A 16,794-nucleotide genomic window follows, 5' to 3' on the forward strand; every position below is an offset into this window, starting at 1 on the left:
GGTGATGGGGTGGGTTGATAGGTGAGAGGAGGGGGTGGCGGGGGGTGGGTTGGTAGGTGAGAGGAGGAGGGTGCGGTGGGTTGGTAGGTGGGGGGGATGGCGAGGTGAGAGGAGGAAGGGGACAGCGTGGCGAAGTGAGAGGAGGAGGGGGACGGGGGTTGCTAGTTGAGGAGGGTGGCGAGGTGAGAGGAGGAGGGGGGTGGCAAAAGGGGGGTTGGGAAAGACAGATTTGGTGGGGGAAGAGTGGAATTTTGGGTGGCAGGTGTGGGGAAATTCCTGCCTCTTTGTGTGGGTGAAGATGTGGGGTCTGAATGTTTGAGTAAGTGAATGCGTGAGCAACACGTGAGTGTACGAATGGGAGAAACAGAGAGCGACCGACTGAGAGACATGAGTGTTTGTGAAATGAGTAAGAGAGACAGGAGTGTGAGGTGCGCGGGAATGAGAGTACACAAGTAAGAGACAGATGTGCAAGATTGTGTAAACGGGAGAGAGAGGCGAGAGGGCAGGAGCAGGCGAAGGGTGAGGAGGTGCAAATGGGGGGGGTGGTGTACGGGGGAAGGGGCGCCAGGGCACGAATGGACATGGGCAAGAGGCTTGAGGGCGCGCAAACCGGAACGGGCAAGAGGATATGTGAACGGGAGCAGGGGAGGGTGAGGGGGCGAGAGACAAAAGGGGGTGCCGGGGTGCGAGGGATTTTCACAGTAAATGTAAATCTACTTGTGACAAATAAATAAACTTTAAATAAATAAGGTGAGGGGGGAGAGGGTGAGAAGGTGTGAGCAGGGGAGGGATGAGGGCAAAAGGTGGCGCAGGGACGTGAGTGGATGAGAGGTAGGAGGTGCCCTGTGAAAGGGTGCGTGTGGGAGGGCATGAATGGCAGAGGGTGTGAACGCGAGCAAATGGGAGTGGGTGAGGGGCCAGAATAAAGGAGTGATGCGTGTCTTGTGTGTTTGTGTATATTACAATCTGCTTTCCTGCATTATTTCTCACATTAAAAATAACAAAGGTAAGACCTGGAGGTATTAAGAGAGGTGCGAGAGGATGTGAACGGGTGCAGGCGCGAGTGCAGGAGGGAGGGCACGAATGGGAGGGGCAAGAGACACAGAGGGGTACGGGTGAGTGCGGGAGCACAGGAACAAGAGGGAGCAGGTGAAAGGCGAGTGGCAAAAGGGGGCGAACGGGAGCGGGCGAAAGGTGAGCTGGGGTGCGCAAATGGGACATGGCGAGCTGGGCGGGGGTGGGGTTGGTGCATATTAAATAGGCTCAACGGCCCCTTCTGCACTGTTGGGATTCTGTATTTATGACCAGAACTTTTTAATTACCAGATTAATATCTACATAGATATAGCTAGAAAAGACTTGTTTGCATTTGGTTTGTGTTTGTATCTATTTTGTGACACAAAAAAAAGGCGTTGACATTGAGTGTGGTTGGGGTTGCCTGATGCTCCTGGTATATCACTGGGGATTCTGCGACTCAAAATTTGGGAAGCTACATGGTTTAGAGGATTTTAGCTATCCTGTGTTTCTTTCATTTGATTTCAGCTCTTGCAAGTTTGGGATATGAAAAGAGCTGTGTATTGTTCAACATTGGAGCTCTTGCTAGCCAGATTGCAGCAGAGCAGAATCTGGAGAATGACGAAGGGTTGAAAGCAGCAGCTAAGTATTACCAGGTATGCGGGGGTCACTTTCATAAAATCTGTTGTCATATTTTTCCTTTGTGATTTTTTTTTTAGATGGCAGCTTCACTCTCTTGCCACCAAGCCCCATGCCGTGTTTTTCCCTGGTATGTTCTTACTCTTTTTCCCCATCAGCCTCTCCATGAATGACTCTCATTCAGTAATTTCAATCACAGTTACTTGGTCATTTCCACCTTTCAATGCTCATACATCTCATCCTCATTGATCTTGGTTATTCCCTCCAGTCCAAGTGGTGCAATCTTAGAATCATGGAATCTTTCAAGATAGAAGTTGGCAATTCAGGCCGACTTGCCTGTGCCGGTTGTTTGAAAGTTACCCAGTGTGTCTCATTTGCCTGATCTTTCGACTTAATCCTGCAATTTTATCTTGCTTCGCTATTTATTCAATTCCTTTTTTAAAGTTGCTTTAAAATTTATTTTCTTTGCACACTCATGCAGTGTATCCACAATTTGCTACATTTCTAACAAAGGTGCCATTTCAGCTAGGGTTCTTCTGTCAATTACCCATATCTGTTTTTTTCATTCATTTACTGAATGGGTGTCACTGGCTAGACCAGCATTTATTGCCTATCCCTAATTTTTCTTGAGAAGGTAGTGGTGAACTGCCGCTTTGAACCACTGCAGTCCTGATGTACGAACAGTCATTGTGCTGTTAGAGTGTGCGTTCCAGGATTTGGACCCAGCGACGGTCAAGGAACAGTGATATATTTCCAAGTAAGGATGACAAGTGGTTTAGAGGAAACATCCAGGTGGTGGTGGTCCTGTGAGTCTGCTGCCCTTGCTCTTAATGGTCGTGGGTTTGGAAGGTGTTGTCTAAGGAATCTTGGTGAGTTAGTGCAGCGCATTGAGTTACCACAGTGCATCTTGTACATGGTTTACACTGCTGCCACTGTTCATTGATGGTGGAGGGCATGAATGTTTGTGGAAGGGGTGCTAATCAAGTGGGTTGCTTTGTCCTGGATGGTGTCGAGTTGCTCGTATGTTGTTGAAGCTGCACTTATCCAGGCAAGTGGATTCCTAGCGTCTGACCTGCTCTTGCAGCCACAGTATTTATGTCGCTCGTCCAATTCAATTTCTGATAAATGGTAACCATAGGATGTTGATGGTGGGGGATTCAGTGATGGTATGCTATTGAATGTCAGGGAGATGGGTTAGATTCTCTCTGATTGGAGATGGTCATTGCCTGACACTTGTGGTGCAAATGTTACTTAGCAGTATATTGTCCAGGTCTAGCTGTATTTGGACATAGACTACTTCAGTATCTCAGGAATTGCAGATGTTGTTGAACATTGTGAAACCAACAGCAAACATCCCCACTTCTATCCTTATGATGGAAGGAAGCTCATTGATGAAAAAGCTGAAAATGCTTGGGCGTAGGACACGACCTTGACGAACCCCTGCAGTGATGTCCTGGAGCTGAGATGATTGACCTCCAATAACCACAACCATCTTTCTTTGTGCTAGGTGTTTTGCAACCTTTGCCCTAATTCCCTTTGACTCCAGTTTTGCTAGGGATCCTTGATGCCACATCCAGTCAAATGAGGCCTTAATGTCAAGTGCAATCACTTGCCTCCCATCTGGAGTTCAGCTCTTTTGTCCTCTTTGAACCATGGCTGTAATGAGGTCAGGAGCTGAGTGACTCTGGCAGAACCAAAGTTGAGTGTCAGTGAGCAAGTTTTTACTAAGCAAGTGCCGCTTGATAGGGCTGTAGATATACCCCAACCATCACTTTTACTGATGATTGAGAATTGAATGATGGGAGGAATATTGGCTGTGTTGGATTTGTTCTGCATTTTGTGGACTGGACCAATCTGGGCAAATTTCTACTTTGCTCGGTAGATGCCAGTGTTGTAGCTGCACTGGAACAGCTTGGCTCTGGGCACAGCAAGATAGAATCATAGAATCCTACAGTGCAGAAGGAAGCCATTCGGCCCATTGAGTTTGCATCGGCTGCAACCCCACCCAGGCCCTATCCCCATAACCCCACATATTTACCCTAATTAGTCCTCCTGACACTAAGGGGCAATTTAGTATGGCCAATCCACTTAACCTGCGCATCTTTGGATTCTGGAACAGAAGTCTGTAGTACTACTGAAAAACATTATCAGTGCCCACAGCTTTTGCACTATCTGTGCCTTCAGCCATTTCTTGATTTCACATGGAATGAATCAAATTGCCTGAAGCCCTTGAAACCGAATGGTGCAGTCATTGTTTTTCTAAAGTTACTCTAGAGTTAAATCCACACTGCTTCCATCCTTTTTAAAAAAAAATCAATGCTGCAGGTGCTAGATACTGAAATTGAAACAGAAAATGCTGGAAATATTCAACATGACAGGATAGCAACTGTGCAGAGCTTTTCAGGTTGATTAGCTTGCTTGTTGGAATGGCAACATGCTGATAAGGTTTTCTTTTACGCATCTTAGGAATTCTTTCCCACTTTGTCCTTCATACTGTTATTTTCCTAATCTGTATCAGAATAATTGCTGTTTTTCTTGCATCTTTCTGAAGTCTATTTGCAAAATCGCTTCTCGACATCCTTCCCCGTATTTGAATAGTTCTTTTTGTTAGGTCTGCATAAATAACTTCAGTCTTTGTACCCTCAAACAGAACAACGCTTTGTACCACCCTCCTTTCCAGTGTTGTAAGAAAACCTTTGATTCGTACTGCCATTCTCTTCCCTGCTCACTCCCCTTCCTTGTCTCCCTTTTCTACCCTTTCATGAATACATTGTAGCAAGAGATATTAAGTTTGTGTTTTTCCCTTGTGTTGAACCAGATCTCTGTTGTTGTCAAGATCTCGTAATCCCATGTGGAAACTAGTACCTGCAACTTGCAATGCTCTATGCATGGCAAATTTATCTGAGTCTGCCTTTTATTTCTCACTCCGGTAAAAGCAAAGTACTGTGGATGTTGGAAATTGGAAATAAAAACAGCAAGTGCTGGGAATACTGAGCAAGTATTTAAGCAAGGATGTAATATTTGCAATTCTCCACTTCTTTGGTGCCATCCCTGTATCTAAAGAGGATTGTAAAATTATGGCCAGTGTCACTGCAATTTCCACCTTTACTTCCCTCTGGTTACTTATCCACTTTTAAATACAGCAAGCCTTTCCCATTACGCCTCTTTATCAATTTTTAGTCCATTCAATAGTTCAAAACTTCCATTACTGAGTTTGACAACATCTTCCTTGGTAAAGACTGATGTCAAGTACTTAGTACCATAGTCAGACCCATTGCCTCTGTGTGTAAATCCCCTTTTTTGGTTTCTAATTGCTTCATCCTTCTTTTGCCACCCATTTATTTTATATGTCGATTAAATAATTTTGGGTTCCTTGTTTTGGTAGATACTTGACTCTTATGGACTTGAGCATTTTTTTGCTTTCCCTCTGAATTTCTGCTACTCAACCAGTTGGAGCTTGCCTGAGAAACTTGACATCTGTTATCTACAGTCTTTTTGCTTCATATTTCTCTTACACTCTCTGCTCATCACATGCATCTAAGGTCCGATCAGAGTCTTCCAACATGTTGTGGACAAAGCCATTGGCTCCAGCCCCCCTCAACAAACTCTTTCTCTTTCCCTTCAACCCCTCCCTCACCTCTGTCTTCACTTTGGGGTTGCACCATTTTTTCAGGTATTAAAATGGAGTCACAATGAGAGAAAATTTGGGAAACTCTCCCCTACCTCCTCTCAAAGAAATCATTTTCCTCATTGTCTGTGGTTCTTTTTCCAATCGCTATGAATTTGTGTTCTGGTTCTTGACCTTTTCGCCATTGGGAGCCAGAGCCCTGACTTTGGCTCAGGCCCTTTTTTTGCCATAAATATTCCTGTTTTGGGATAATCTCTGCAAGTTGTTGATTGCTTGCTTGCCAGGCATGTATTTAGTGCATTTGTGCATAACACCAGAGCGCTTGAAGAGGAATTTGGAAAGCTTTTCAATTGTCATCCAGGAAATGATGCAGAATTTGTGCATCCAACCAAGATAACTTCTCTTAGAACTTAAGGTTGGAGTGAGCAGCAAGGTGACAATTAGAGGCAGCTCTCTGCCCCTGGCTGTTCCTTTGTCATCAAACATTGACTTAGCCATGATCTCCCAAAAGTGATAAACTGCAATGGAGGATTGCATCTAAAAGGGGGATCAATGGTTCAGACAGTGGAAACAAGGCTGGGATTGGTCATAAATCCTTTGGATTACTTCTGATAATGTGTTTGTCTCCGTATTCTGTGGCGAATAGAGAGCCTTTTGTTTGAATTAATTTGTTACAGCCACAGAAAGACGAAAATTTAGAAGTTTGTTTTTGTTGCTTTATAATTTTGAAAAAGAAGTGGGAGATTTGACACTCTTTGAATTTTTGGGTTTTAACTTGATCATTCCAAAGAGTTCAAATTTCATCGAGGTGACCTGATTATCATTTGAACACAGCCATTTATTTGAAAGACCTGCATTGAAAGATCTGGGTTATAAAAGAATATTGTACAAATAATAATTATGGAAGGACTCTATTCCTGGCACTATTTATTTTGACGTTAACATTGAGAGTAGTTGAATTCAGTTACACATTTATCCTGTGCTGGATGTTTGAGCTTCCTTCCACATCTCTTCCAAAGTGCTATTCTGATAAGTTCTTTAGCACTAAAATGACTGCAATATGAGGTGCATTTCCACTAAACCAGTACAAGTGTTATCTTTGATAGAGTGCTTCCTTTACACCTTAAAGGGGGTGATCTGCTGCCTTAAAATTTTTAATTTCATCCAATTTTAATACCTGATTCAGATGCCATGTTCCCAGGCTATTTGTGGCTAAATTTGTGCTGCTCTTGGAAAAAAATTGGAACTGAATTCTTTCTGACTGTGAATATTGACCGATTTAACATTGATCAGGGAGCCTTTGATGCTGAAAATGAGTAAATATTTGCATGTGCCTTGTGGATCTAGGCAGAAGTATCTGCCTTATATTTTGTACCCATGACTAATATCCTACTGCTGAGAGGATACTGGGTGGCGGTAAGATCTTCAAAGTTTGAAAATTTAATTTCTCTTATAGCTTTTAACATGTCTAATCCAGTTTTGCCTATCAAGGGGAAGTCGTTGAGGTTTACGGTGAGGAACTGACGACATGATGGTGATCAGCTACAAATGGAGAACCATACTCTCTTGTTTAGAAAATATACAAATCTGTACAAAATCAAGTTCTGTTTTTTCTGCTCAGCACCTCAAAGGTGCATCGGGTAGGGCTGGGGTGAAATGCTGCCTTAGGTTTGCTCTGTCTCCTCCAAAAATGCTATTTGTGACAACGTACTAAATTGAGCAGATACTTCAGAGAGCTTAATTGTCCCTTAGTTTCTGTTAGTTTTAACCTGCCATTGAAAAAGTGAAGAGAAAAAAAATCTTCTTGTTCCTGTCAAAATGATCAATAAATTTTCTGTAAAGCATTGAAGAATTCGCTGAGGTTGATTTTCAGAATCAGTGCACTTAACAGAACAAACTTTGCATTTTGAGGGTGGCATGCTGTAGTTTAGCAGTAACTTCCTTGATACCATAACAAAGGAGCCATAGTTAATTCAACATTAGGTTTATTTAATTTCCTCCTACGTTTTATTTCATTATGCAAATATTACATTTTTGTGTGAGCATGTTATATACTGACTTTACATGCATTGCAGATCCATTATGTTGATCCTTTTGTCTTTGGTTTTCAGTTCCACTTTTTAAAGACATGGATTTAAGTTTATCAAGTCCTGTTCAATCAGTCATGCTAAAATAAGATCAAAGCCAAGAACAGTGGATACTGCAAATTTGAAATATAAACAAAACGCTGCAAAACTTAGGTCTGAGAGAAAGAGAAACTGAGTTCATGTTTTAGATTCAATATGACAATTCTTTGGAACACTTCAGGACATTTCTGAAGAAGAGTCACATTGGACTCAAAATGTTGACTGTTTCTTGACAGATGAGGCAAGACTTGCTGTGTTGTTCGACCATTTTTTGTTCCCAAGCTCAATGGGCAAAACTGACCAGCATTTTAAGGGCAGCAAATTGTAATCGACTTGCACTTTTCAAATATAACATAGTAATGAAAGGAAAACGTTACCAGTTCTGGAAACCTGAAAGAAATACAACATCTGAGAAATGCACAATAGGTTGGTCAGTATTTGTAAAGAAAATAAGTTTCTGGTCATAATCACAAGATGAGGAAAAGGGGCAGGGCTATGTTATCTGGCCTTTCAAGCCTGCTCTGCTATTTAATAAGATTGTGGCTGATCTGACTGTGGCTTGAACTACACTTGCCTGCCTGACTCCACGACCCTTAACTCCTTTGGTGATCAAAAATCTGTCGAATACAGTCTTGCATACATTCAATCACCCCGCCTTGATGCTCTGTGGGATAGAATTCCGAACATAAATGACCCCCTGAGAAAATAAATCCTCCATTTTAAATTGGAGACCCACCTTTCAACTGTGCCTCTGAATTCTAGATTTCCCCACAAGATGGAATGAATGTCCTCTCAGAATCTCCTCTGACAAGCCCCATCGGAACCGTGTCTATTTTAATAAGATCACCTCTCATTTTTCAACTACTCCAAATAGTATAGCTGCAGCTTGCTCAGCCTTTTTTCATATGGCAACCTGTTTACCCAAGGAGTCAGCCTAATGAACTTTCTCAATGGAGATATTTAATTTCTCCTGTTTGTGAAAGCTTGCTGCAAGCACAACATACAATGCTAAATGACTTTTAACAGTGGAGTCACTGGAGTGCTACAAAACCCAAATTGGTTTCATGTTACAGAGCATAGTACCCTGTTTAAAGCTCTGCAGCAGTAAGTTAAATCTTTGCATCATGCAAATTTCTCCCTCGGCTGTAATATTGAGAAAATCCTGTAAAATTACAGGCAAGCAATCATGGGCCAAGATTTCTAATTTCTGCCAGGATTTTTGATTTTCATTCCTGTTATGAAATGAAAATCTGTTCAGGAGAGAACCTAAAAATATTTGTAAAAGCATTAGTAAAATGAGAAAATGCTAGAAATAAACAGCCCATTGACATTTGTGAAGATCAACAGGCCTCCAGTTAGCCAGCATAATGCAATTTTATCAAAACATAAGTCAAAATCTTAGCATCGAAATAAAGGATATTCAGTCACCACCAAAAAGTAATGCTGAGTGATCATTGTCTGTCATAAAATCAAAAATATGATACAGCTTTGTCCTTGCTGGAAAGAACATTGAATCTAGATTTGTGTCCTCACAAGAACTAGGGGGCATAGCCTCAAAATACGGGGAGTCAATTTAGAACAGAGTTGAGGAGAAACTTCTTCCCCCAGAGGGTAGTGAATCTTTGGAATTCTTTGCCCAATGAAGCAGTAGAGGCTACCTCGTTAAATGTGTTTAAGTCACAGATTTTTAACCATTAAGGGTTATGGGGAGCGGGCAGGTAAGTGGAACTGAACCCATTATCAGATCAGCCATGATCTTATTGAATGGCGGAGCAGGTTTGAGGGGCTAGATGGCCTACCCCTGCTCCTATTTCTTATGTTCTTTCCTATGAATCCAATTTGGCACATCACTGAAGGAGCATGTCCTTCACATGGATAATGTCATACACTTCTCACAAACATTTCAAAGGATCATCGCCTCTTAAGTGTTTTGTGAAATGTCGGTTCTGCCAACCCCAAATATGTGGGATTAGAGTATAATGAATCTTTATTTCTCCAGAGGTCCTTAATGATTTCTTGGGGAAATGCATCATCTGGTGTTATCCTGAGTCATGCAATCAGTATTGCGTCAATTTGATCTTTGGGGCGGTGATGAGTAACTGACCTTGATCAAGTTAATAAGTTGACATCATTGGTCTCAGCTGTGAAGGAGGAAGTAAATCGCTTGGGTTTCTGCTACTGTTTTCTATTCATTCATCGTTGTTGGAAACTTATTACATGGGCTCATGCATGAGGGATATCTACTTAATTGAGATGCCAGGGGACTCCCTATCCTGCGAATGTCCTCCATAGATGAGAATGCTGTGGTTTAAAAAAAGATTTCCACTTGTCAAAAATCGCTGCAAACAATTTCCTGACCAAGAAGGTAGCTAGGCCAAGTGATGAGGATTACAAACAGATATTTGGTTTAAACTTGCTTTTGTTTTTAAATTTTACCCATCTGTGGTGTGTCTTTAAATTTAATTTCATGCCAAACATTAGGAGCTAGCTATGTAAATCCTCTGCTCAAAATCCACTTTATGTGAACCGTGGCGTAATTCCTTTCTGATTTGCCCTCCCATCATATTAGGGCTGCTCCAGATTTGAATTAAGGCATTTTAAAGATGACATATTTATTACAAAATAATTTTAAAGAACTGCTATAGTTTTCTGTGTGCCAAAATCAGAAACTAAAATGTTAATGCCCTCTAGTGTTTGAAAAAGTCATTGTCAATACTAACAGGATTTTAAAATAATTTACTCCTCCTCTCATCCTTTGAGACTCTTGTTTTGATGTTAGCCTTCTACTATTGCTCTACACCTTTCTTCTCTAACTTTATTTTCTCACTTATGATTTCTATCAGCCATTGGTCCTTCCTTTTTCTTTGTCTCTCTCAACACTTGTTTTTGATTCTTTCTTCCTTGTATATGTCTCACATGTGATCCTTTATTTTACTCTATTTCTAACTTAAATAATATAAAGCAGCAAGGGGGCCATAAGCTGGAAAATTTCTAGATTGCCGATTTCTCCCATATTATTGGCAAGCAGGTTGATAGTTGCAGCACTATTGATAAGTGGAACATCCAAAACACTTTGGAGCTGTTTGTTTCTTTCTGGTAGGTGGGTGTATTTGTAATGTATTGAATGGCCCTAAGATTGAGCACTAAAGTGCTAACCCTGGGAACAGGAGAAGGCCATTCAACTATTCTACCATGCAGTTAAATTGCGAATGATCTATCCATGTACCCACCATTGCTCCAGATAGGTTGTTATCAAGACTTCAAGGATCAGGCTTAATCTTGAGAGTTCCAATTGTCCGAGCATTCGGAGTTTTGGGGGTAGAGAAGTTCCAGATTTCTACTGCTCTTGTATGGGGAAAAGGTCGGCTTTCTGATTTCTCTCCTTTAGCCTTAATTTTAAGATTACTGTAACTGGAAGCAGTATTCATAACTGAGTCAGGAATTTGTAAGTTTACAAAATTGAAGTAATCTTAACTTTTTCAAGTTTCATTCCGCGGACAGATGTTGGGAGAAGTAATGTGATGTTTTTATTTTAATAGCTTGCCAGTGGAGTTTTCCAGCACATCAAGGACACTGTACTGTCAGCACTGAATCGAGAGCCCTCTATGGATATTTCTCCTGACACAGTTGGAACCCTCAGTGTGATTATGTTGGCTCAGGCACAGGAGGTATTTTTCCTGAAAGCAACGGCTGGTAATTATGACTATTTAAATGTTTTCTTTCACGTGTTCATTCTGAAGCTTGTACTGATAAAATGTTAAGAAATTTCACCAATTCTTGTTAAATGCTCTTTCTAGTAAGTTAATATTTTGGAATAATTAATTTTAGCTTGTGTCGTTTAAGTTAAATGCTATCAAATCAGTTTTATTTAACCCGATGACAATCAGTTTGCATTCAGTGTTTGACTTGCTGGTTGTGGAAATAAAAATGGTGTGTGTTCCTAATGCTGAGACTTAAGTAATTTCTCATCATAAAATCATAGAATCCCTACAAGTGGTAGAAGAGGCCATTTGGCACATCGAGTCTGCACTTGAAAACTTCAAAATTTTGTGTCCAACGGGTGCCACCCCTATAATCACACTGGTTCCCCAATCCTTGTGGCAAGCTTCAAGGGCAGCTCTCATGGTAGCGACGTTACCAATACAAAATATATCTGAAAGTGTAACTTACCCAGCCCCTCTCCCCTGCTCTATCCTGGTAACCCCACACATTCCCCATGGTTGATCCATCTAACCTAGCCATCTTGGGACATTAAAGGGCAATTTAGCATGGCCAATCCATCTAACCTGCACATCTTTGTACTGTGGGAGGAAACAGGAGCACCCGGAGGAAATCCACACAGACACGGAGAACGTGTAAACTCCGCACAGTCACCCAAGTCTGGAATTGAACCCAAGTCTCTGGAGCTATGAGGCAGCAGTGCTAACTGCTGTGCCACTGTGTTGCCCCTGATGTAATGCCACCCACTAGCATTCAGATTTTTATGTAATAATGTTAGGGTCAGAAACCCTAAGGTACATTAAGAAGCCAGACTAGATTCCAAGAATTTTTCTATTTTGGCATTGTGAGGATAGAATATTTCACTCCAGGCATGATTCAACTGACAAACCAGGGAACCTTTACCAAAACAAATTTTATTTAACAATACAATTTAACTCTAACAAATGAATTACCTTAAATTTACCAATTGAACAATACTTAAACATGATAACATACAATTCTTAACTGCTAACCTCTCACTTGAGCTCCAATCAACCAAAATCTCCCTGATAGACTGTATTAGTAAGTCTTTTCTCCAGGATAATTTGCTGCCAATGCCATAAAGCAGTTGGCGTGGGCAGGAACGGGAAGGTCATTTTTTTTGTGTGGCTTAAATGAGTGAAGGCAGGGCCACCCTACTGAAATGTCATCATTACCCCCTCCCCTTCTTTGTCGCCTGTCCTCCAAAATCCGGCCCCGCCACACCCCTGGATTCTTACTTAGATGTTTCCTCACCCTAACAGCCTGGAAATTACCTTTCTGTGACACATTCCTTTGTGCTCTTCCCTGCAGTCCTGGCAGCACTTACTCATGACCTCTTGTCCTTCCAGGACTTCCAATCAGATTAACCTGCAGCTTTCTAGAGTGGAACTTACTCCCATCGAGAGACAGAAATTCCATTCTCAGCTAGATTAGCCTGCCCACGGGTGTTATGGCTTCAGGCATCTTCCTGACATGTCAGCTTCCATCTGACCTTCCTTCAAATGTAGCCCTTTTCTTCATACTACTCTATACATTAATTGCTCATCCTTTGAACATGGTTATGTTATATGCTGTTCCATGCAAAAGTAAAGAGGCAGATTTAGTCTGACTGTGGAGACATTTTTTTGTTTGTGAATCAAGTTGAAAGACTGAAGCCCATAATACTGGAACTACCAATGTTGAATCAATTGTAAAAAAAGGCAATAATGAAGTTGTCATGTTTAAAGATTGAGAGAGATCAACATTTTGAGATCCTGAATTGAAAAGGGAGGCTTCATAGAAGTTTTTATTTCAATGCACTGAGAATGCACCATTACACCAATGAGGTGGAAAAATGTGCAGGATAAGACATTTGGGACTTGTATGGAACATTTTGAAGCTCAAAGAAACAAAATGCTACTATCTAGAAAATAGAGACAAGGATTCAAACAGGGGTAAGTTGAAACCTGGAGGCGCAAGAGAAATTACCTGTTGGATGTGTTTTCATGAATCTTATTCAGGGCTCCAAGATGTGTTCGAATTGCCCATTGTTGGGAATAATATTCTCCTCTGCATTGAGTTCATGTTGATTGATAATGCTAGAATGCTGTAACCAGAGAGGCTTGAGAAGGGACCTTAGTGCTGTTGGATAGAGTGAGTTATGACACTCTGTGTAAAGGATTTTGTGCTGCTTGCACTGTAACCAAGGTCTTAGGAGCTCAAGTTCCAGGCTGACTTCTAAATTAGGTATGCATTTGATTTCCAAAAAGCTGCTGAGTTGTTGAAACTGTAACTTGACAACACATTGCACATCCTTCCAACTGAATTTTATGTGAAGGCTGGAGTAGGAAAAAAGCAAGCAACCTCTCGGGTGAAAGACACCAAATTATTGAATTATTTTGTTGTTTTATTTGGAAAGGAGTACTGATCAGGCAGGTGGTGGCATCGTGTCATTCTCTCACGACTTGTAATCCAGAGACCCAGGGTAATGGTCAGAGGACCCAGGCTTGAATCCCACCATGGCAGATGGTGAAAGTTGAATTCAGTAATAACCTGGAATTTAAAGTCTAATTATGATCATGAAACCATTGTCAATTGTTGTAAAAACTCATCTGGTTCATTATGTCTTTTCGGGGAGGAAATCTGCCATCGTTGCCTGGTCTGACACCAGATCCATAACCATTGACTCTCATGCCTTCTGAAATGGCCTCACAAGCCACTCAGTTCAAGGACAGTTTGGGATGGGTAATAAATGCTAGTCCAACTAGTGATGCCCACATCCATGAATGAAGTTTTAAAATTCCATTAGTTAGAAACTAGAAGCAGGAGTAGGTTCAGCCTTTTGAGCCTGCTCCCCAATTATTTTGATTATGACTGATCAAGTTCAATATCCCGATTCTCCCCCTTCTCCCCCCATATCCCTTAATTCCTTTAGCCCCGAGAGCTATATCTAATTTCTTGAAATTAGACAATGTTTTGGCCTCAACTGCTTTCTGTGGTAGTGAATTCCACACATTCACCACCCTCTTGGTGAAGAAATTTCTCCTCGCCTCAGTTCTAAACGTTTTACCCCTTATCCTCAAATTATGAACCCTAGGTCTGGGCTGCCCTACCATTGGAAACGTTCTTTCTGAATCTACCCTGAATAACCCTGTTAGAATTTTGTAAGTTTCTATGCCATCCCCCCTCGCTCTTCTAAACTCCAGTAAATATAATCCTAACCAACTTAATCTCTCCTCATATGACAGACCTGCTGTCGCAGGAATCAGCCTGATAAACCTTCGCTGTACTCCCTCTATAGCAATGACATCCTTCTTCAGATAAGGACATCAAAGCTGCATACAATGCTCGAGGTGTGGCCTCACCAATGCAACAAATCATCCCTATCCTTATGCTAAAATCCTCTCACTATGAAGGCCAACATACCATTTGACTTCTTTACTGCCTGCATGCTTACGTTCACCAAGGTCTCGCTGAGTATCCACCTCTCTCAGTTTACAGCCACTCGAGTAATAATCTGTCTTCCTCTTATTGCTACCACAGTGGATAACCTCACATTTATCCACATTATATTGCATCTGCCATGCATATGCCCACATTCTCAACCTGTCCAAATCACACTCCAGCATCTCTGCATCCTCTTCACAGCTCGCCCTCCCACCCAACTTTGTATCATCTGCAAATTTGGAGATAATACATTCAGTTCCCTCTTCCAAATCATTCATTAATGTGAGCAGTTGGGGTCCTCGCACAGATCCGGTCATTGACTGCCAATCTGAAAAAGACCCATTTATGCTAACTCTTTGCTTCGTATCTGCTAACCAGTTTTCTATCCACCTCAAAACATTACCTGCAATCCCATGTGCTTTGAGTTTACATAGTCTGTTATGAGAGTCCTCGTTAAAAGTCTGAATAAACCCATCCACTGGATTTCCTCGGTCAACTCTACTAGTTACATCTTCAAAGAATTCCAATAGATTCGTCAAGCATGATTTCCCCTTTGTAAATCCAGACTTTGTCTGATTATACCATTGGCTTCCGAATGCTGAGTTATGAAATCCTTGATAACTGACTCTAGCAACTTCCCCAGACCGACATTGAGCTCACTGGCCCATAGAACATAGAAAAACTACAGCACAAACAGGCCCTTCGGCCCACAAGTTGCACCAGTCATGTCCCTGCCTACCTAGGCCTATATATAGGCTTACCTATAACCCTCAATCCTATTAAGTCCCATGTACTCATCCAGAAGTCTCTTAAAAGACCCTATCGAGTTTGCCTCCACCACCACTGACGGTAGCCGATTCCACTCACCCACCATCCTCCGAGTGAAAAACTTACCCCTGACATCTCTTCTGTACCTACTCCCCAGCACCTTAAGCCTGTGTCCTCTCGTAGCAGCCATTTCAGCCCTGGGAAAAAGCCTCTGAGAATCCACCCGATCTATACCTCTCAACATCTTGTACACCTCTATCAGGTCACCTCTCATCCTTCGTCTCTCCAAGGAGAAAAGACCGAGCTCCCTCAACCTATCCTCATAAGGCATGCCACCCAATCCAGGCAACATCCTTGGAAATCTTCTCTGCACCCTTTCAATAATTTCTATATCCTTCCTGTAATGAGGCAATGAGAACTGAGCACAGTACTCCAAGTGGGGTCTGACGAGGGTCTTATAAAGCTGCATCATTATCTCCCGACTCCTAAACTCAATCCCTCGATTGATGAACGCCAGCACACCATACGCCTTCTTAACCACCTCCTCTACCTGCGAGGCCGATTTAAGAGTCCTATGGACCTGGACCCCAAGGTCCCTCTGATCCTCTACACTGCTAAGAGTCTTACCCTTGATATTATACTCCTTCATCCCATTTGACCTGCCAAAATGTACCACTACACATTTATCCGGGTTGAAGTCCATCTGCCACTTCTCCGCCCAGTCTTGCATCCTATCTATGTCACGCTGCAGCTTCTGACATCCCTCCAAACTATCCACAACACCACCAACCTTCGTGTCGTTGGCAAACTTACCAACCCATCCCTCCACTTCTTCATCCAGGTCATTTATGAAAATGACAAACAGCAAGGGTCCCAGAACAGATCCTGGGGCACTCCACTGGTGACCAACCTCCATTCAGAAAAAGACCCATCTACAACCACTCTCTGCCTTCTGCAGGCAAGCCAGTTCTGGATCCACAAGGCAACAGCCCCTTGGATCCCATGCCCTCTCACTTTCTCGAGAAGTCTTGCATGGGGACCTTATCGAACGCCTTGCTGAAGTCCATGTAAACCACATCTACCGCTTTTCCTTCGTCAACGTGTTTTTTGCCTGTTCCCTGTTTTTTCTCTGTCTCCCTTTTTGAATAGCGGGCTTACATTAGCTACCCTCCAATCTGTAGGAACCAGTCCAGAGTCCCAAGAATTTTGGAAAATAACCACCAATGGATCTACTATTTCCAGGGTCACTTAAGTACTTTGGGATGAAGATTATCTGGACCTGGAGATTTATCCATCTTCAATCCCATCAGTTTCCCTCAAAAATGTTTTGCGTATCTGGATTACTTTATGGGCGATGTTTTAAGGAGATGAGTACCTTTTTTTTTTTAAACCAGTACTGATGTTATCTGATACTGGTGTAACTGGTGTTATCCGCAAGTTTGCGGATGACATG

General features: G+C 42.1%; 1 protein-coding gene across 5 annotated transcripts in view; it reads left to right on the forward strand.

Annotated features, from left to right (window-relative positions):
* The window catches only part of pdcd6ip (programmed cell death 6 interacting protein), a 96,170-nt gene that overhangs the window by 23,199 nt on the left and 56,177 nt on the right, over positions 1 to 16,794 (forward strand). For all 5 annotated transcript variants that reach the window (XM_078216574.1, XM_078216573.1, XM_078216571.1 and 2 more), the window contains 2 exons: positions 1,542 to 1,669; positions 10,946 to 11,099. In XM_078216574.1, coding sequence (XP_078072700.1) covers positions 1,542 to 1,669; positions 10,946 to 11,099 — 282 coding nt within the window. The remainder of the gene's footprint in view (positions 1 to 1,541; positions 1,670 to 10,945; positions 11,100 to 16,794) is intronic.

Source organism: Mustelus asterias, chromosome 7, assembly GCF_964213995.1.
Source record: "Mustelus asterias chromosome 7, sMusAst1.hap1.1, whole genome shotgun sequence".
In the NCBI taxonomy this organism is placed as follows: Eukaryota; Metazoa; Chordata; class Chondrichthyes; order Carcharhiniformes; family Triakidae; genus Mustelus; species Mustelus asterias.